The sequence below is a fragment of the Hemiscyllium ocellatum genome, chromosome 29 (assembly GCF_020745735.1).
Source record: "Hemiscyllium ocellatum isolate sHemOce1 chromosome 29, sHemOce1.pat.X.cur, whole genome shotgun sequence".
Taxonomy (NCBI): domain Eukaryota; kingdom Metazoa; phylum Chordata; class Chondrichthyes; order Orectolobiformes; family Hemiscylliidae; genus Hemiscyllium; species Hemiscyllium ocellatum.
The window spans coordinates 16,530,135-16,552,688 of NC_083429.1; the positions used below are offsets into that span (position 1 = coordinate 16,530,135).

A 22,554-nucleotide genomic window follows, 5' to 3' on the forward strand; every position below is an offset into this window, starting at 1 on the left:
CTTTCGACTTGCTAAGGTCCACTAAACCTTACTTTTAAAGGTTCATCTATCACTGGAAATAACACTAACACTTTAACTCCAATAGCAAAATTGCGAGTTTTTGACTTCTTGTCTGCTTTCTGTTTCATTATAGGCTGTGATACTTTTAAATGCTGTCTAGCCAACTCCCTTGCTCTATTTAATTTTTCCCAAAAATTTGCCCCATAGTCTAACTATGTGGTCGCTGAATCCTGACTTACCATTTCTCCTTAATCAAGTGTAGAGGTCCTCTCACTTCATGCCCAAAAGTTAATTCAAATGGACTGAATTTGGTTGATTGATTTTGTGCATCTCTGATCGCAAAAAGTACAAACAGAATTCCCTTATCCCAACCTTCTGGGTGGTCTTGATGATAATTCCTCAACATGGTCTTTGATATCTGATTACACCTTTCCAGCACTCCCTATGTCTCTGGATTGTATGCAGTAGATTTGAATTGCTTTATTCCTAAAATGTCCATAACTTCCTTGAATAATTTTGATGTGAAGTTTGAACCCTGGTCTGATTATATCTGTAAGCAAAAGGGATTCCTGATGAAGGGCTTTTGCCCGAATTGATTTTCCTGCTCCTCGGATGCTGCCTGACCTGCTGTGCTTTTCCAGTATCTGGGTAGCCCATATTTAGTGAAAAATCAGAATAATTCCTCTACAATCCTTTTCGCTGTGATATTGCATAATGGAATGGCCTCTGGAAATCTAGTGGACGCATCTTTAATGATAGCACATATGATTCCCACTTCTTGTTTTATGTAGCGGTCCCACGCAATCATATAAAATTCTTGTAAAAGGTCCCTCAAGTACAGGAATAGGTATTAAAGGTACAGGTTTAATTACTGCTTGTGGTTTTCCAATTACCTGACATGTATGACATGTCTGGCAAAATTTAACTACATCCTTGTGCTTTCTAGGCCAATAAAAATGATTTTGTATTTTAGCTTGGGTTTTTCTTCCCCTTAAATGACTTCCTGGTCGTTTAAGCGACATTGCAACACCACCTTCTCCAACCGACTGGTATTCCGACTTGATGAACTCCTGTCTGTTTCTCATCAGCCTGAATTTATGATGGCCTCCATTTCTTCGTTAAATCATCATTTTTAAGATAGTAGCATTCAGATAATCCACATTGTAGGAGGGATGTGATTGTACTGGAGAGGGTGTAATGGAGATCTACCGTTGAGATCAGCCTGAGCTGCAGAGTTTTAGTTATGATGAGAGATTGGAAAGGGCACAGGTAGGCTAGATAAGAAGACATTCCCTTGGTGGAGGGGGGAATGACTAGGAAGTCTAGATTTGAGGTAAGGGGCAGGAGGTTTCTCACCCAGAAGGTCGTGACAATCTGAAACTCACTGCTTGAAAGGTAGGTAGCGGCAGAAACTGTCATAACATTTTAGACATTTTTAGACATAAGCATGCAAGACTATGGGCGAAGTGCTGGAAAATTTGAACAGAATAGTTAAGTGTTTGAATTTGACTGACACAGACTGATATAACAAGGGCTTTTTCTGTGAAGCAGACCTTTCAGACTAACACAGCCTTCAGGATTCTCATTCTTGGCTGCAGAGAACAGTATACATCTCCCTTGCAAAGCTGTCCTCTACCACTGCAACATTCCATTCTAGTTCCCTTTACTTGGGCTGTAGAGAAACTTGGAATGTTGAACACCTGTTTATGCCATAATATAAAGTGCACCAGGAATGAAGAAGCCTTCATTTATGCAGTTATTCTTGTTTGTATTATAAGATGTGGGAACTTTGGATACTGCCTGAACTGCTGTGCTCTTCCCGCACCACTAATCCAGAATTTGAATTTATGCAGCCTGTGTTTCAGGCAGAATCCTAGGAATTATAATGTTTGATTGAAGTGTTAGAGCAGTTCAGTGCAGAGCATGTGCAGTTTTCCTAACATCTAGAACTGCTGTAAATGGGGATTCTCAGGCATTCATAAAAAAATCATGATGTTAAATTTAGTTTCACCTTCTGGTGAAATGAAGAACCTGAAATGTTTTTCAGCACTAACTAATTACAGATGTAATACTTTCACATCAATTAACCTGGTTCATTTAATCTGAATGCATTCAGTTTGAAATGCTGGACTCACACAGCCCTCATAAAAATGCAAGAATGTGATTTTGTCTGGAGAGAAACAATTTAACTGTTGTGTGTCCAGTCTCACTTATTGTGCATTTTGAATGTGTGTTGAGTGTGAAGTTACTCAATGTATTTCACAGAAGAATGTAATTCCAGGCCATTGCATAACTAAGAGAATTCTTGAAATGTTTAGCAGCAACATGTTCTGGCCCATCTTTGCTGAGAAAATGAAGTGTTGGCAAATATTCTGATCACTAATAAAGGGCTACTGCTGCTGGTTGGGTCATGTAGCATCTTGTTGAATGCTTGACAGTTTAGATTATTAAATGAGAAGCAAAACAGAATCTTGTGGATGCTGGAAATCTGAAATGAAAACATTTTTTTCAGACCAGGATAAAGTTATATATGTAATAGGGTTTGAGCAAAGCATGGGTGGAACAAGGACATAAGTTCTGTGGAAGACTGACCAAATTGCAAGATAGAAGAGTCAACCTTGCACGCCAAAGGAATGAAAATTGGGCAAAAACGAGTAATGCATAGTACTGTCTGAAAGTCAGGATAATGGAAAAAAGAAAGGAAAGGAAAGAAAATAAATGTAGCGGTGTAAAGTTGTTGAATTCACTGGTGAAAGCTCAAAAGATGAGATGTTGACCTTGAAGCTTATATTAAGATTCACTGAAGCAGAACAGTAGGCCGAAGAAAGAAATAAAATGCAGAATTATAAAGACAGACTACCGGAAAACCCAGGATCATCGCCACAGACTGAGCAGAGATATTCCTCATAACAGCGCTCAATCTGCATTTAGTCTCTCCAGTGCACAGGAGACTGCATTATAAGCAGCACATTGAATAGACTAAACTGAAAGAAGTGCACAGCTTACTGTTTGGAGTCTTGGAAGGTGAGAAGAGAGGAGGTAAGAGGACAGTTGTTACAGACTATTACAGAATATAGTGCATTTTCTTGGGGAAAATTAGAACATTCACTTTGCTTCTACCAGTCTGCTGCTGTCCTGAGGATCTTAAGATTGAGTTGAGAAGGAGCTTGTTAACCCAAAGAGTTGCGAATCTGTGGATTTCCCTGCCCAGTGAAGCAGTTGAGGCTACCTCATTGAATGTTTTTAAAGCAAAGGTAGATTTTTAAACAGTAAAGGAGTTGAGGGTTATGGTGAGTGGGCAGTTAAGTGGAGCCGAGTCCACAAAAAGATCAGTCATGATCATGTTGAATGGGCAGAGCCAGCTCAATGGGCCAAATGGCCTACTCCTGCTCCTGTTTATTAAATTCTACACAAAGCAGTGTGATGTGTGTAAAAAGCCACTTGCTATCTCCTGAAAATTTTGGGTGGTTTTTGTTAATTTAGATGAGAATTGTTTGTGTTGGGGATAAGATACTTTCTGTCAGCATCAATAATCACCAGATCAGGTAAAGAGCACTGGAAATCGCCATTTCAGAAAGACTCTTATATTTGAATCAGTGAGGATGTTTCCTCTGAAAGATCAAGTTATGTTGGATGTGTTCTGGAACAGGTTGTCTAAATAAAAACAGCTGTTGGGTAGTGACCAGATTTTTTTTTTGTGATACTGATTGAGGGATAAACATTAGCCAGGACACGTGGGATAACTCCCTTGCTCCTCTTCCAAATGGCACCATGGGATCTTTTAGTTTCATCTAAATATGTCGATGGATTTGTGTTTGACAGTCTATATGATTTAAAATATAGCACCTCGAACAGAATGGCAGTCTCTCAGTGCTACACGGAATGTTAGCCCTGATGTAGGAGATGTTTTAAATGATGACTATAAACTTATCAAATATGTTTTAAGAGCATTATAAGGAATAAAAATGTGATGGAAACAAGCAGAAGTCTTGGGAGAGATATCCAGAACTCAAAGCCCAGGTAGCTGAAAGCAAGATTGCCTGTGGTGAAATGATCAAAATTGGTGCTGTTCAAGAGACCAGAATTGGAGAAAACCGAGTTCAGAATTGAGTAAAACATCAAGGTTTATCAGTTGATGCACAGATTATAAGTTGGAAGAGTCACTGGACTCAATGTTTAACTCTGCTTTCTCTCGATAGATACTGCCAGACCAGCTGAGGTTTTTCAGCAATTCATAATTTTTTTTCTGAAGGTTTTTTTTCAGGGAAAGGAATAGTACCTGAGGGAAGGGAAACATTAATAGAAAAGTAAACACCAATGCTTACCACTTTTGGGTAATGTCCCAGTTGAACATATTTCTGGGACTTGCAAAGACTTGCACAGAGAAAACTGATTTTAGTGAATCCAACTTGTTTGGTGTGGGATTGCAGCCATTAGCAAGACTTATGTGTTGGTATAATAGGCCTAGTTCTCTGCAATCTTAAAGGAACTTCTGCATGGTTTGTATACTCATCTATTGACTATCCATAAAAACTGACTTGGGGTTAAAGCAGTTGTATAGATGATCAGTGATGAGACTTCATTTACATCAGATCAGAGCAACCTTCTGGTTCTGGAGGAGAATAAATTGAAGTGATCAGTGCAGATTGACCTGAGGCATTGTTCGTGAATTTAAAGCAAGGTTTCAATTTTGAGATTCACAGCACTAGATGAAGCACGTAGCGAGTCAGAAGGTGAGACATTGGTGTAAACTTAGAATGGCAGGAGCAATGCTAATGTCATATGAGAAGTGCAATTATGTGCAGTATCTAGGTTTATCTCTGCCCCTTCACTGGGGGAGAGCCAGGATTAATCATCCTTGAAGAATCGGGTGGACTTGGGTTTGTGGCTGCCGATTGTGGTTATTTTTAGTGAGCTTGACATGGAAGATTCCAAAATTTGTACCAAACTGTTGAAACAGCACATTCACAAAGTAATGCCAGTATCTTAATGCCAAGAGAGGGGAAGGCTAACTCAACATTTGATGATGGTGGGATTCTTTTTTGAAAGTGCTTTACCTACTGTTGCTGTAAAGTCCTAAATGTCTTATCAGAACACTGAAATTGCTGGCAAAAAACTGTGCTGAATAGTTTAATGTGAGGTTTAGACAAACTGGCAATTAAAAACGATTTTCACAATATTAAAATATAAACCTTGCTATGTTTTGTTGGTGCAAACATTTCAGATACTACAATAACGTGTTAATGGTGTCTATTGGTATATGGCTAATAGCACTCCTTTCTCTAATTTCACAGGCCATTACTTCATTTTAACATGGAGAGTGCAGCTGGAGCTGGCAGGGCTACAGATGATTTTGTAAGGTGAGTACAAATCTACGATTTGGCAGAACCTGCAAAGGCACCCTCATTAGTCAAGACTGTAAGAATATAGAACAGATATGAGCAAATCCCACAGGATGATCAGGGAAGGTGATGGCCTTGTCGCTGTACTGTTAGTCCAGAAATGCAAAACTGAGTACTACAGATGCTGGTGATTAGAGTCAAGAGTGTGGCCACCCCCTGTGCTCCCAGCCTCATTCTTGATGAAGGGCTTTTGCCCAAAACGTCGATCTTACTGCACCTCTGATGCTGCCTGACCACCTGTTCTTTTCCAACAGTATACTCTTAACTGTTGATCTAGAAATCCAGATAATGTTCTGGGGACCTGGGTTTGAACCCTACCAAGGAGATGGTGGATTTTGAATTCAGCAAAAATCTGGCATGAAGCATTTAACCATGGTCATTAATCTGTTGTTGATTGTTGGAAAAACCCATCTGGTTCACTAATGTCTTTTAAGGAAGAGAACTGCCATCCTTACCTGGCCTACCTGTAATTTCAGACCCACAGCAATGTGGTTGACTCTTAACTGCCCTCTAGGCAATTAGGGATGGGCAATAAATGCTGACCTAGCTGGTGACGTCCTCATCCCATGAATGAAGAAAAAGAAAAAAACGGATGCATAGCTATCCCTGATATACACTTATTGATAAGTTCGAGAGCTGGGACTGGGATAAAGGACTTGGTAGAAGGGGTTGTTGTGCAGGCAGTATGGAGAGGGATTGTTGTAGAGGGAGAAATGAATAGCAATGAGAACCAATTTAAAATGTTGTGGGAAATTGTAGGGAAAGTTTGTACCCATATCAAAGACAGATCATAGATATGAGAGGTCGTGAACAGGTTGCTATGGATGCAAATCTCCAGTGAGACATCCATGGACTGAAAGCCAAGACTAAGCAGACACAGGTTGTTATGAAAGGAGGTACGTTTGTAATAAATTATGTATGCATGAAAGCTAGAAGAATGAAAATTGGATTGTCTGAAATTGATACTCTTGTAGCAACCGACAATGTAGTTAGAATTTCAGAAACCTGCTTCAATGTATAAGGTGCAAATTAAAGTAAAATTCAGAGGCATCAAAAAAGGCAAACTCAGTGCTACAGCAGCACTTGGATGTATCAACAGAATGAACAGATGCGTATGAAATGCAGTTGAGTGTGAATAAATGTGTGCATATTCATCACCTCTCCTTTGATTCTATATTGCTAGTCAATACTGTTATCCTTAATAGCAAGTTCATAGACTCATACAATACTGGAATTTCAGTGCGGAAAGAGGCTATTAACCCATCGAGTCTGCTCCACCCCTCCGAAGAGCATCCCACTCTGACCCAGATTCCTGTCTTATCTCTGTAACTCCACATGGCTAACCCACCTAGCATGCATATCTTTGGACTGTGGGAGAAAACCGGAGCGGAGCACCTGAAGGAAATCCATACAGCCATGGGGAGAATGTGCAAACTGTACATGGACAGTCGCATGTGGGTCCTTGGCACTGTGGGGCAGCTGTGTTAACCTCTGAGCCACTGTGTTGCCTGTTAATGAGCTAAGACCCACGATTTTAAATTTCCCACAAAGCTGCTCTAATTCTTGTTCTTATTTAACTGTACTGCAGAGTTGTCTGCTGCCAGTCCACTGTCAGCTTCTTGGAAGCTATAAGGTTGTCTTGAAACTCATTCTATTGTGTTTTGTGTGTGGAAACATTCTTATGCTTATTTTAGCTTGAAGGATTTCCTCCAACAAGTGATCTTACGATGGATATAGTAATGTGTTGATTTTAAAGGCACAGAGTACAAGAGGAACACGGTGGCTCAGTAGTTAGCACTGTTGCCTCACAGCACCAGGGTCCCAGGTTCGATTCCAGCCTTGGGAAAACTCAACCGGTCTGTGTGGAGTTTGCACATTCTCCCTGTGTCTGCTGGGTTTTCTCCGGGTGCTCTGGTTTCCTCCCACAGTCCAAAGATGTGCATGAATTGGCCATGCTAAATTGTCCATAGTGTTAGGTGCATTAGTCAGAGGGAAATGGGTCTGGGTGGGTTACTCTTTGGTGTGGACTTGTTGGGCGGAATGGCCTATTTCCACGCTGTAGGGAATCTAATCTAATCTAACTTGTGTGGGTGAATGATGCTTGTTACTCATCAGCTCAAGCCTGAATATTGTGCAGGCCTTGATTTATTCAAGTACAGATGGCTTCAGCATCTGAAGGGTTGTGAATGGTACTGAACACTCACTAATCATGTGAACCTCCCCACTTCTGATTTCAGAAAGGAGAGAAGCTATTGGATGAGGTAGCTGAACATAATTGGCCCATGAAAATTGCCCTGAGAAACTTGGGCAATATTGTCCAGGCACTGAGAAGAGTTAGCTAGCTTTTTTTTGTGAGGCATGACTTCAGGCAGCGGAGCGTTCCATAGTCCGCCCTGATTCTAAGTGTCTTCAATTTTGCTAGGGCTCCTCCATGCCATATTTAGTCAAATGCCACCTCACCTTTGGAATTCACTTGTCTGGCTAAGGCTTGTCATGAAGTCTGGAGCTAAAGGAACTTGGTAGGACCCAAGTTGAGTATCATTGAGCAACTTATTACAGCTTAAGTGCCTCTAGACACCTTTCATCATCATACTGATTTATCAAGAGTAGATGGCTGTCATAGTAGTTGACTGGGTTGAGTTTTCCCTGCTTGTTGTGGACTGAACATCTCAACAATTTTCCATATGGCTCCATAGATGCTAGTATTGTAGCTGCACTGGAGCAGCTTGGTTCAGTGAAAGGTGAGTTATGGGCCATAGTTCTGTATTAAGCAGGCTGGGAAGGTATTAATTTGAAAAGGTACTTCAGATAATGGGGCTAGTTTTACTAAGAAAAAATAACTGATGAGAGAAATAATGGAAGATGTTAAAAACTGAATAATCAAGGGGGATAGACAGTTATTTCTGATATGGTTGATGATGAAATGAGATGTATTTAATATTGGGAGGACAAGTTTCTTTTTCATGAAATCTTATCAGAGGATTCTTTAGTGGAGGGATTACTGAGGCCAAAACTGCCACATCATTTGAGGGATGATGACTGCATTATTTGGAATGGAGAGAGATGCAAATCTAAAGTCTGGAAATAGACTGGACTTCAAGACCTTTTGTTTAGTGCTAGCAAAACCGCCACTGACATGGGTTGAACAGCGTCCTATGTTGTAAGATTTTGTGATTGCAGTTCACTGTGAGTGAAGTTGTGGTTCTCGGTATTCTCACATTCTGGATTGATAGAGGCTGTAGAATTTATGTAAGCTGTCTTAGGCAGTCAGTCCAATAAACCAATAATGCTCCGTATGGTAGAAATGGTGGAAGTTTGCCATCTGCGATTTCAAACAAATGCTTCTGAACTTCAATCTAAAGATATCATGAATTTCAGATTATTGGATGGTGTAATGATTTTTGTTTTATTAGGTTAAAAATTTCATTTTGATTATTGCATAAAAATGCAAGTTATTAGGCAACTTTTAGTTCTTTGAAGTTTTTATAAAGGTAAAGTTGTTTTAATTGCAATAGATGTTAGGTACCATTTTTTGGATACAACAAGAAGGAATAAACTGAGTCACAGAACTGGTTTCAATATTTTTATGTGCTAAGTGTAGAGAATTCCATGTAAATAGAATAATGTGGAATGAAAACAAACATTCACATAATTGTGGAAGAAGGCTCTCTGAGAATCAGGAAATGGGAGTAGTGAAACCACTAATGGAGTGTGTGGCTTTGGCAGAGTCTGCTGGCAGCTGCTGCTGTCATTTCCAATGTTGTTATTGCAATCGTTTCCACGTGGGCATGAGCAAACACAGGTTTTCTTCAAGAAACCTGTCTCTCCTTTAAAAACTCCTGTAGCTACTGGTTTGGTGCGTCTTAGACGTCACTACTATAGATTTGCCAGTTTTCAGTCTACACTTGCTCTCAGAAGCTGAAAGATAATATTAGATTACTTACAGTATGGGAACAGGCCCTTCGGCCCAACAAGTCCACACCGGCACACCGAAGCGCAACCCACCCATACCCCAACATTTACCCCTTATCTAACACTACGGGCAATTTAGCATGGCTAATTCACCTGACCCGTACATCTTTGGACTGTGGGAGGAAACCGGAGCACTCGGAGGAAACCCACGCAGACACAGGGAGAACGTGCAAACTCCCCACAGTCAGTCGCCTGAGGGGGGAAATGAACACGGGTCTCTGGCGCTGTGAGGCAGCAGTGCTAACCACTGTGCCACAGTGCCACCCAAAGGATGGAAACCTGTGAAGATTTTATCTGACAGTATGGGTTATTTCTTAACTAAATACAACTAACCTTGTTGTAGAGTCCCAAGACATTGGAGGAAAACATATATCTGTTCTAATTAGTAAATTTGTGGATGATACAAAGATTAGTGGATTTGTGGATCATGAGGAGGATTATCAGAGGATGCAGCAGGTTATAGATGAGTTGGAACCATGGATAGAAAAATGGCAGATGAAGTTTAATCTGAACAAATGTGATGTGATGCATTTTGGAAGGTCAGTTACAGTTGGAAATTATACAGTGAACGGCAGAACCCTTCAGAATATTGATACACAGAGGGATCTCTCACACCTACCTTCACAGATCACTGAAGGTGGCAGCACAGGTAAATATGGTATTAAAAATAGAGGCTAGGCATGCTTGCCTTCATTGGAAGGGACATTGAGTATTAGGATAGACAAATTATACTGTAGTTTTATAGAATTTTAGTTAGGCCACACTTGGGTTATTGTAGACAGTTGTTGTCACCACATTACAGAAGGATATAGATGCTTTGGAGAGGGCACAGAAAGGATTAACCAGAATATTGCCTGACTTCAGCTATGAAGAAAGGTTGAATTGACTGGGTTTGTTTTCACTGGAATGCAAGAGATTGATAGAACCTCCTGATTGATTTGATAGAAATTTATAAGATTGTGAATGGCATGGATAGAGCGGAAAGGATGAGCTTTTTCCCGGGGTGGAGATGTCAATTTCTAGGGGACACAAGTTCAAGGTGTTGGAGGGGGTTCTTGCAAGGCAGGTTTTTACACAAAGGCAGAAGGGGGTGAGTGCCTGGAATGCGCTGCCAGAGATGGTGGTGGAAACAGATACAATGGCATCTTTCAAGAAACTCCTGAATGCATGCAGAAATGGAATAGAGGGATACAGATCCTGTAAGTGAAAGCAGTTTTAATATGAAATAGCAAATGTGGCGGCGCAGGTTTGGAGGGCCAAAGGGCCTGTTCCTGTGCTGTATTGTTCTTCCTTGATCTATGTCAGCCAGTCATAAAGCATTTCTGGAGTCAGTGGTACCTACATTTCAATTCACCCTGGCTACCAAAACTGTTTCTCTTTCTGGCAGAAAATGTACATGAAGTGAAGTATGGTTACAACACACAATTGTGAAAATTTTGATGATTTTTCAATGATTAGAATACTATTAATCTGCTTGGAATGGTTTCAAACAGTATAAAAGTAACATTCTCCCCAATGAGGGAATTGAGGTCAACTTTAATGAAGGCAGGATTTGGTTCTGTGAATTATTACCTGAGAGCATTTCAAGAAAGATCGGGAAATTAATTCAGGTTGGTGGGATATATTGGCTCACTTTGATGTGTGTGTGGGTAGATGAGGTGTTTAATCATTCTCTTACAGTGCAGATGAAATGACAGAAGGTAGCTCACTCACAGTGAGACTGAGATCTCAATATTGCAGTTCCTCCATCACCATGGAAGACAGCGAAGCTATGACTAACAGGCCTTGCATCTTGTAGGCAAATAATCCAAACCAGTCAGAATTCGCAGTTTGGGTTGTTAGCCTCTTATCTATTGACATCATATGATTAAATCTCACGATTGCCAATGGCAATGGACTGAAGTGCTTACGAGAGAATTATGATTGGTTTATGATTTAACTGGCACCTTGGAAAAAACATAACCACCCAGAATAAAATATTTTGACTCAGGTAATAGCTGGCAGCAGCCATTTATTTATGATGTTTGATTTGAGCAAGAACAAGGGTCCTGTGATTTGTCATGCTGGACCAGCTCATTTAAATTTCAGCACTTTTTTGACGTTGGTCTATGAATGTGATGGTTCTAATGTATCTGTAGTGAGACAACATTGTGTTGGTGGTCATTTAGAGGGATAAGCTTGATCTTAAACCAATGGTGCCCTATTCATTTTTTCACATTTTCAAATGTTATAGAATCATAGAATCCATACAGTGTGGAAGCAGGCCATATCCCTATAACCCTATAACCCTATTCCCATAACCCTGTATTTCCTATGATTAATCCACCTAGTCTGCACATCCCTGAACACAATGGGCAATTTAATAGAGCTAATCCACCTTACTTGAACATGTTGGACTGTGTGGAAGGCAACTGGAGCATCCTGAGGAAACTCCTGCAGATACAGGAGAATGTACAAACTCCATGCATACCTAAGGATGAAATTGAACCCAAGCCCCTGTGAGGCAGCAGTGCTAGCCACTTAGCCAGTGTGCCACCCCTGTAACCCTTCTATTGTCTCCTCTTAATACTTGAGAAAACGTGAAGTTCATTTGAAAGAACTAGCTAGGGAGAGATTTAGGATTTCTTAAAGATCAACAAAGTTGTCTATGTGTGCAACCATAGGAGACGTGTGAGATCATTATTTACTGTCAAGAAAGGCATGGATGCTAGGGAACTTGGGGAAATAAATAGTGATGTCTTTAAGAGAGTACACATTACCGAAGAGGAGGTGCTGGAATTCTTAAAACGCATAAAGAGAGATACATCCCTGGTATCTGATGAAGTGTATCCCAGGACTTTGTGAGAGGCTAGGAAGGAAATTGTGGGGTGTATGGTGCACAAATTTGTATGATTGACAGCCATGAGTGAAGAGCCCGAGGATTGGAGAGTAGCTAATGTTGTGCCATTATTTTAGGTTGTAGGGAAACGCCTGGGAACTATAGACCAGTGAGCCTAATTTTATGGTAGGTAAATTGTTGGAAGGGATTCTGAGAGACAAGTCTACAAGCATTTTGAGAGGCAAGGTATCATTTGGGATAGTGGCTTGGTACGTGTGAAATCGTGACTTATGAACTTGATTGAGTTTTTGGAAGGGGTGACCATTAAGTAGATATGCCAAGTGTGGTCAATGTTGACTTAGGCCAAAGGAATTTAGCAAAGCCTTTGACAAAGTACCGCTTGGTGGGTTGTTGAATAAGATTAAATCTCATGGAATTAAGGGAGAGCTGGCCATTTGGATATAAAATTGGCTTGAATGTAGAAGAAAGTGGTGGTGGTAGAGAGTTGTTTTTTCAAACTGGAGGACTATGACCAGTGATGTGCCACAGGACTCTGTACTGAGTCCACTGTTATTTGTCATTTATATAAATGATTTGGAATGAAAGTTTGGGAAGTATGGTTAGTAAGTTTGTGGATGACACCAAGGTTGGTGATATTGTGGACAGTGAAGAAGGTAATCTGGAAATACAGCAAGATCTTGACTAACTGGACCAGTGGGTTGAGGAATGGCAGATGGAGTTTAATTTAGATAAATGCAAGGTGTTGCATTTTATTGGGTCAAACCAGGGCTTACACAGTAGGGTCAGGGCCCTGGGAGTGTTGTAGAACAAAGAGATCTTGGAGGACTGATTCATAGTTCCTTGAAGGGGAGTCACAGACTGGGTGGTGAAGAAGACTTTTGGCTTGCTTGTTTTATCGGTCAATAGTATTGAATATAGGAGTTGGGGTGTTGGTAAAGCCACGCTTGGCATACTACATACTGTTCTGGTAACCCTACTGTAGAAAGGATATTATTAAACTAGAAAGAGTAAGTAGACTTGAAGGTTTGAGTGATAGGGAGAGGCTGGATAGTTTGTGACTTTTTTCAAAGAGTGTAGGAGACTGAGGGGTGACCTTTACATAGGTCTATGAAATCATGAGAGGCTAGATAGGGTAGATAACCAACAGCTTTCCCTTGTGGTAAGGGAGTCTAAAACTAGAGGGCGGCATGGTGGCTTAGTGGTTAGCACTGCTGCCTCACCGCCAGGGTTTGATTCCAGCTTCGAGTGACTCTGTGGAACTTACACATTCTCCTCTTGTCTGTGTGGGTTCCTCTGGTGCTCTGGTTCCCTCCCACAGTCCAAAGATGTGCAGGTTAGGTGGATAGGCCATGCTAAATTGTCCGTAGTGTTCAGGGATGTGTAGGTTAGGTGCATTAGTCAGGGGAAATGTAGAATAATAGGGCAGGGGAATCAGTCTGGATGGGATACTATTCGGAGGGTTGGTGTGGACTTGCCCAAAATGGCCTGCTTCCACAGTATAGGGATTCTATGATTCAGTGATGAGTTTAATGTGAGAGGGGAGAGATGCAAAACGGTCCAGATTGGCAATTCTTTAAAGAGATTGGTGAGTGTCTAGAACAGGCTGCCAGGGGTAGTAATGGAGGCAAGTACAATTTTGTCATTTAAGAAACATTTGTACAGCTACATAGATGGGATAGGTATGGAGCGATATGGACCAAATGCAAACAAACGGGGCTCGATCAGTTGTGAAAACTGGATGGTATGGGCAAATTGGATCGAAGGGTCTTTTCTGGATGTAAATTTATGACGAGAACTGCCTAATATTACAAATTGTCAATTTTTAAAAATCGAAGGCACCCTAACTTATGTGGCTCATTATATTCTGTTCCTTGCTATTTCTTATTTGGGTAAGCTCATGTGCACAGAACCTCACCAATCTTTGTAATGGTGGAAGAAGTTGGACACAATAGTATTAAACTGTCAAGATTTATGTACAGGCCTTTTTGTTACGGTTTTGGTCACATCAGTGTCCTTTCACAGTGACAGCAAGTTTAAATTTAAAACGAAGCACGTTCTCATTGATTATGTAGATATGGGTGTAAAATTTGCAAAGAGGGATTTTTTGATGCAGAAATGTTGGAGTAAGAATTTGTGGAGGGAAGCCATACAATGCAGTATTTGCTGTTGGACGTTTTGGGCTGTTGATAACCAGAGGTTGACACTGCAGAAAGAGAGATCTTGTATTTATCTCGAGAGTAGGAGGAGTGTTGGAAGCTTTGGCAAATAGGGTTAAGGATAATCAATGGGATTTTATAAATACATTAAGGAGAAAATAGAGTCCCTCAAAGATCAGCAAGGCAGCCTATGTGTGGAGCTGCAGGAGATGGGGGAGATACTAAACAAGTATTTTGCATCAGTGTTCATTGTGGAGAAGGACATGGAAGATATAGAATATGGGGAAATAGATGGTGACATCTTGAAAAATGTCCTTATTACAGAGGAGGTGGTGCTGGATGTCATGAAATGTATAAAAGGGGATAAATCCCCAGGACCTGATCAGGTGTTCCGTAGAACTCAATAGGATGAAGTGATTGCTGGGTCCCTTGTTGAGATATTTGTGTCATCGATAGTTAAAGGTGAGGTGCTGGAAGAATGGAGGTTGGCTAACATGTTGCCACTGTTTAGGAAAGATAGTAAAGACAAGCCAGGGAACTACAGATTGTTGAGCCTGACATCAGTGGGCAATTTGTTGAAGGAATCCTGAGGGACAGAATGTACATATATTTGGAAAGGCAAGGACTGATTAGGGTTAGTCAACATGGCTTTGTGTGTGAGAAATCATGTCTAATGAAATTGAGTTTTTTGAAGGAGTAATGAAGAGGATAACTAAGGGCAAAGCGATGCACATGATCTGTATGGATCTCAGTGTGGTGTTTGACAAGGTTCCTCATGGGAAACTGGTTAGCAAGGTTAGATCTCATGGAATACATGGAGAATTAGCCATTTGAATACGGAGTTGGCTTGAAGGTAGAAGACAGAGGGTGGTGGTGGAGGGTTGCTTTTTCATACTGGAGGCCTGTGACCACTGATGTGCCACAAGGAGTGGTGCTGAGTTTACTGCTTTTAGTCATTTATGTAAATGATTTGGATGTGAACATAGGAGGTATAGTTAGTAAGTTTGCAGATGGCAGCAAAATTGGAGGTGTAGTGGACAGCAAAGAAGGCTACCACAGATTGCAACAGGATCTTATCAGATGGGCCAATGAGCTGAGGAGTGGCAGATGTTTAATTTAGATAAATGCGAGGTGCTGCATTTTGGAAAATCAAATCAGAGTAGGACTTAGCTACTTAATGGGAAGGTCCTGGGGAGTGTTGCTGAACAAAGAGACCTTGGAGTGAGGTTCACAGCTCCTTGAAAGTGGAGTCGCAGGTAGATAGGATAGTGAAGAAGGCATTTGGTATCCTTTCCTTTATTGGTCAGAACATTGAGTATTGGAGTTGGGAGGTCATCGTGTGGCTGTACAGGACATTGGTTAGGCAACTTTTGGAATATTGTGTGCAGTTCTGGTCTCCTTCCTATCAGAAGGATGTTGTGAAACTTGAAAGGGTTCAGAAAAGATTTATAAGGATGCTGCCAGTGTAGGAGAATTTGAGCTATAGAGAAAGGCTGAATAGGCTGAGGCTGTTTTCCCTGGAGTGTCAGAGGCTGAGGGGTGACTTAGATGCTGCTGTCAGGCATCAGCTACTGGCAGTGGAATATTAGTCATTTTGGAGTGCTGAATCTTTTGGTTGTTAATGGTTCAGCTTTTTCCATTGGGTTCGAGTGTGGGAGTGGAAAAAAAAAACAAACTGGCAGAAAATGTGAAGCTATTGTGCTGTGGTTTGGATGTCCTGTTCTGGATCTGAGAGTGTTACCTCTTCACAATGTTCAGTGTTGCTGAATTCACTCTGTACCAAGAACAGATTCGGCTGTGTTCTGTGGTAGAGCTGTTCCATTGTAATATAAATGGGTCATTAGAGGCCAACAATGCTGAGCGTTAAGGCCTTTTAATGATGCCAAGACGGCTCCAAGATTTGTCTGGCATTCAACACCAGGCTGAATTGGTGTTGATCGTCCAACTCAGTGCTGACGTTTCAGTTACCCACTTGCCTTTGACAGGAAATCTAATTGAAGAATGTTGTTTAGTGTTCAGATTCTGAAGAGATTTTCCTTTGTGAAGGAAACTGAGAAACTGTTCAGCTGCCAGCACTCTGTATCAAGCTGTTTAAGATTATGGTGACTTATAAGCATAATATTCAACTACAATATCTTTCCCAGCACTTGAATGGGGCACTTCCCCGATTCTCAAACTTGAAACGTGGCCTGATTGTTTTGCTGCTTTGGCTTATAATGGAATGTTTTTAAATTGTGTTTACATTGTATGTTATATTAAGTATCGCTTGTGGGCGAGAAACCAAATTTATCATTCTCTAAGTTTTCCTCTCTAACAATAGCAGCCTTTTTGCTTCTATTGCTTTGATTTTAGGGCCTGAATGGCCCCTTTATATTGTGTTGTCAAAATAGTACACAACACTCTGGGTGGAACATAACTGATGCACTGTTCCACTTACTGTCCTGGTTGAACTGGGAAAAGTTGTGCCTCACTTCCACAAGTTGTTACAAAATGTATAATGTCCAAATGAGACCATCAAGTTAGCAATTTGCCTGACTATTCATTACAACACAGTTAACTCTCACAACAGCACTGAAAAGGAAGGATTTCTATTTTATGTAGATTTACAAAGGAAAAATGTCAAAAAGAACACATCCTTAGAGGATATGTGTTAGAAGGAGAGGCTAGAAAAACTTGGGTTGTTTTCTTTGGACTGGCAGATGTTGAGGAGAAACTTGATAGAAGTCTGTAAAATTATGAGATGCAGAGATAGTGTTGACAGTCAGAATTTTTTTCCCAGAGTTGAAATGTCTAAAAAAGAGGCGTGCATTTAAGGTGAGGGGGTAAAGTTCAAAAGAGTTTTGAGAGTTTATTTACACAAAGTGGTAAAGTGTGGAATGCACTTCCAGGGTTGGTGGTTGAAGCAAATATGATAGGGGTGTTTAAGAGACTTTTAGATAAGCATATGAATTTGCAAGGAATGGAGGAATCTGGGCCAAGGACAGGCAGAAGGGATTAGTTTAATTTGGCATCATGTTCATCAGGGACCATATGTGCTGTGTTCAACACCTCCACACTCTCCCTCTCTCTCTCTCTTTCTCTTAATGAATTAGGTCGTAGAACAGCGAAATGGTTCAACACATATAGGTAGGTAAAGAATGTAGGCAGGCTAAATAAAATTTCACCGACCAAAAGTTCACATGAGAAGTTCTTTGCTTTCCCGCTTGCTTTTGAATTTTGCAAATGCTGGAAGAACATAGCAAGCCAGGCTGCATCAGGAGATGTAGAATTCCACGTTTCGAGTGTAACCCTTCTTCAGGACAGTGTACACTTCGGTACAGTCACCGTTATTATTCTAATGGTTGATAATATTAATTTGGATCTTTTCCAGTATGGATTTTTTAAAAATCTTTCTTGTTTTCATTTGTCTTTTCCACATGGTTTGGAGGTGGTGACAGCAGGTAGAGCATTGCTGACTGTCTACATGCTCTGGATATTAGATTAGATTAGATTAGATTACCTACAGTGTGGAAACAGGCCCTTCGGCCCAACAAGTCCACACTGACCCGCCGAAGCGCAACCCACCCATACCCCTACATTTACCCCTTACCTAACACTACGGGCAATTTAGCATGGCCAATTCACCTGACCCGCACATCTTTGTGACTGTAGGAGGAAACCGGAGGAAACCGGAGGAAACCCACGCTGACACGGGGAGAACGTGCAAACTCCACACAGTCAGTCACCTGAGTCGGGAATTGAACCTGGGTCTCAGGCACTGTGTGGCAGCAGTGCTAACCACTGTGCCACCGTGCCGCCCACATCTTCCATTTTCTGCCATTTGTAGCTCTTGCAGATTGGTTTTTAACTCTACTGCTCAATTGGAGATCTGTTGCCAGGCAAAATTTCCTGAACTTCAAATTATTCTTTGTGCCATTCAGTCTTGAATTTTTCCTCTTATTGTACTGATCAGCTCAACAATATTTTACAAAGCTTTACTTGTTTTTCAATTGTAATAGTCCAAATTCCATTTCAGTGTATATTTCCCAAAAAAATGTCTTGCATTGGAACAGGAAAACACCTGTTTTTCTTTCACATGGATGTTGACAGCAATCAAAACCATGATGCATCACTTAAAAAAGAAATAAATGAAATAATATTTTTTGTTACGGGATGAATTGTGTAAGGAACAAAACTCCTACTGGAGAAACTCAGCAGTTCTGGCAGCATTTATGGAGAGAAAGCGGTTTCAACATTTTGGGTTCAGTGACCTCTTTAGAACTGATTGTAGCTAGGAAAAGATTGGTGTGTTATTGATGGGGTGGGGGAGGGGAAAGAATAAACTATAGGTGGAGATGGAGCTTGGGGAGAGAGAGAGAGACTAAGAGTGGTTGAAGCAGTGTACCACAGCAGTGTGAACAGTGTCAGGCTTAGTAGGACTGAGGTTATTCAGAGCAACGGCAGAGCAAATGGAGCTGAATCCAAAGGCAGAGCTCTGGAGGTGATACCTCGACTTAGTGAAGTAGCTTTAGCTGCTCAGGAACCAGGTCTAGAAACTGAGAGTCACATCTGTAGGGACAGATATAGTTTGTTAGGAATAGAGAGCAAGAGTGAAAAATCTGATTTTGGTGATTAGTGGGTAAGGTTATATAATTGGTTCCTAGATTATTGTCCGTAGTTGATAAGGTTCAGAATGGTAGGAGAACTCAATCCTGGAATGCTGCTCCTGCAATATATGGAAAATCAAGGACATATCGAGTGTCCATACTGACCATACGTATCTGGGAAGTGTGTTCATCTCACTCATGATTTGCCATATGGAGCACATGAAGCTGCGGATGGACTCATTATGGAACATCCATGAGGCTACATGTGTCATCAATAGCATCTTTAGCTAGTTGGTCATACTACTAATAAGGATTACATGGAAAAGAGTTGGGTGGTCACCAGGAAGACTAGTAACTGGGGAGAAGCAGTGCAGGAGTCCACGGTGGCCATTCCTCCCTCAAATAGCAATACCATTTTGGATACTGATGGGGGAATGGTCTCATAGGAAAGCACCAGACAGATCAGTGGCACCACGAGGGATATAGGGGTGCAAGCCCATAGCTCACTGAAGGGGGTGACACAAGTGGATAGGGTGGTAATGGAGACAGTACAGCATGCTTGCTTTCATTGGTCGGGGCCAATAGTTATAAAAGTTGCCAAGTCATGTTACAGCTGTATAAAACTTTACGTGCACACATACGCACCCTCTTCTGGTGACCGGATGCAAAATGTTGCCCCTCTCATGTCTGTTTACAGATCTGATGTGGAAGTGTCGGTGTTAATTGGGGTGGATCCACAGCACAACACCAGGTTATAGTCCAACAAGTTTATTTGGAAGTACTAGCTTTCGGAGTGCTGCTCTTTCTGCTACTTGCTGAAGGAGCAGCACTCCAAAAGCTAGTGATTCCAAATAAACCTGTTGGACTATAACCTGACGTGTGATTTCTTTTTTAACTCTTTGCAGACTTGTCAGACCTGCTGAGCTTTTCCAGAAACTTCTGTTTTTATTTCTGATTTATAGCTTCGGTAGTATTGTGTGCAATTCAGATTGCCACACTATAGGCTGTGGAGAGGTACAAAAGTGGTTTTTCAGGATATTACTTTGATTGGAGTGTATTGGCTCTAAGGAGAAGTTGGAAAAACTTGGATTGTTTTCACTACAGCATAAAATTAGAAGAGACATGGATAGGGTTTTCAATTGGAGTCTCCTTCCCCGGTTAGAAATATCAAACATGAAAGGATGTAGGTTTAAGGTGAGAGGGAGAAGTTTAAAGGAGATTTGTGAGGAAAGCTTTTTTTAAACCTAGGGTTGTCGTTACCTGGCATGTGTTGCCAACGGTGGTGGTAGAAGCCAAAGCGATAACAATGTTTGAGGCATTTGAGCACCTGAATAGGCAGAGAATAGAGGGCTACAGAGCTTGTGTGGGCAGATGGGATTAGTTCCGAACAGCATCATGGCTAACACAGACCTGTGCCTGTTCCAGCTATTTTGTTCTATGTTAACAGCAGTTGAAAAGACAAAGGAACGGATAATGTTGAGCTGGGGAGAAAGAAGATCATTAACAGGGACTGTTGGTAGATGAACATTGGTTGGCTTTGGTAAAAGCATGAAAATGTGTTGCTGGAAAAGTGCAGCAGGTCAGGCAGCAGCCAAGGAGAAGGAGAATCGACGTTTCGGACATGAGCCCTTCTTCAGGAATGAGGAAAGTGTGTCCAGCAGGCTAAGATAAAAGGTATGTATCGCATTTCCAACGCCCCTCCCCCAAGTCCCTCCTCCCTACCTTTTATCTTAGCCTGCTGGATGCACTTTCCTCATTCCTGAAGAAGGGCTCATGCCCGAAACGTCAATTCTCCTTCGCCTTGGATGCTGCCTGACCTGCTGCGCTTTTCCAGCAACACATTTTCAGCTCTGATCTCCAGCATCTGCAGCCCTCACTTTCTCCTAGAAGATTTTTTCTTTGGTAAAAGCATCCCAAGGATAGCATTTCATCAGCTTTCTTGATTATGTGCTGTATGATGTCACCAATAAGCAGTATCCATGGAAGAGAAAAAAAAGTTTATTTTCTAATGTAAGACACCACATAGTTTTCATTTTTTTTCGGAAATATAAATGGAAATGGAAATTGGGCTGTTATAAACAAAAAACCCCAAAAAACTTTGCAACTTGAAAATCAAGTATTATGTATTCTTGAGCTGTTCAGTACAATGTTGCTTTTTTGGAAGCAAATAAAAGAATTAAAGACTGAGCAGGACCAAAAATAATTCAAGTTCTGGCTGGAAATTGATCTCTGGTTGAGCATCAGAGTGTTCGAAAGCATTTTTTTTTCTGAGGATTGCGTGTTTTGTTAATACAAATTTGCTATAACATGATTGATAAACTGGGGACAGTTTCTAAAGCATGAAGTTTTAAAGCGTGCATAGGTTATAACCTGATTCCGACCCTGTTAGTTTAAATGCTGCAACTATTATGTGATTTTCTTATAAAATGGGATTACACGAGAATAGAACTACTGCATTATAGCAGCACTAACTGAACTCTGCTTCAGAAGTCGGTGGAAGCAGGATAGTTGAATATTTTAAAATACGGGTTCTTAAGTGTACTTGGGAATGTGGAAATCGAAACACGAACAGATCAGCCATGATCTTTTTGAGTCGAAGAGCATAGTTAAAGAGCCAAACAATTTACTTCTCTTCCTGCTTTGTATGTTCGTGTCATCCTCTAGGTAAATATTAGAAGGATTATAAAATTGCCTTTTGCCTCTCTTGTAGTCTTCGTCCTCTTCTCACCAACTCGATCCCTGGCCATTATCTGCGGCTGAAGTCACATTCTTAGCATTGTCTTTGAGCCTGAGCCAATCCTTTGACCTTGTATTCACCTTAAACTATCAAATTGAACTTCACTAAAATCTTTCACCTCTGTTCCTTTTTCAACCATTTGCTGCAGCAGCCTCTTTTATTCGTTACTCCAGTGTTTTGTTGGCATTCACGAGACTCCTTAAATCTAATAACTCTTCTCCCCATGCACTTAATTTCTCTGACTTTGAATTCAGAAACATACCTTATTTGTTTTACCAGATTGTGTAAGGATAGGCCACTTAAGGCTGAGATGAGTAAAATTTCTTCACCCAGTGAGTGGTGAGCCTGCAAAAATTCCTACCAAAAAAAATGGTTGAACTCAAACACTGCATGTTTTCAAGAAGTTCTTAGAGCTAAAGGGATCAGAGAGTTGGGGAGAATGAGAGAAGGTGCTAAGTTGGACAATCAGCCAAGATCATATTGTCTGGCTAGAAGGACTAAAGGGCTTACTCCTTCTCCTACTTTTCCATGTTTGTGTTTTCAACCATCCAGGTCTTGCATCAGAAATTGTTCTGCTTCTTCACAGTTATAAAAGGATGATCAGAATGATCAACTTGTAACTGTAAATAAACTTCTAAATTACAGCCAACTGTGCCTGCCAAACCTAAGTTTGACTGGGGATGGTAGAATTAAGTTTATTGTCACATTTACTCAAGTATTAAGTACAGGAGTACAGTAAAGATATACAATGTCGCCACAAGGCACCATCTTAGGTAAAAAGCACTTAGGTACAAACCCTACACACTGAAATAGATTAGGAACAAAAGTAGAGAAATAAAGAGTAAAGCTAAAAGTGCTACGT

At 40.9% G+C, this 22,554-nt stretch overlaps 1 protein-coding gene across 4 annotated transcripts in view; it reads left to right on the top strand.

The window, feature by feature from the left end:
• The window catches only part of arhgap32b (Rho GTPase activating protein 32b), a 574,866-nt gene that overhangs the window by 160,963 nt on the left and 391,349 nt on the right, over positions 1-22,554 (top strand). For 3 of the 4 annotated variants that reach the window (XM_060846659.1, XM_060846660.1, XM_060846661.1), the window contains one exon: positions 5,295-5,360. The exons of the other annotated variant lie outside the window; for it this stretch is intronic. In XM_060846659.1, coding sequence (XP_060702642.1) covers positions 5,314-5,360 — 47 coding nt within the window. In that variant the 5' untranslated portion in view covers positions 5,295-5,313. The remainder of the gene's footprint in view (positions 1-5,294; positions 5,361-22,554) is intronic. 4 annotated transcript variants of the gene reach the window in all.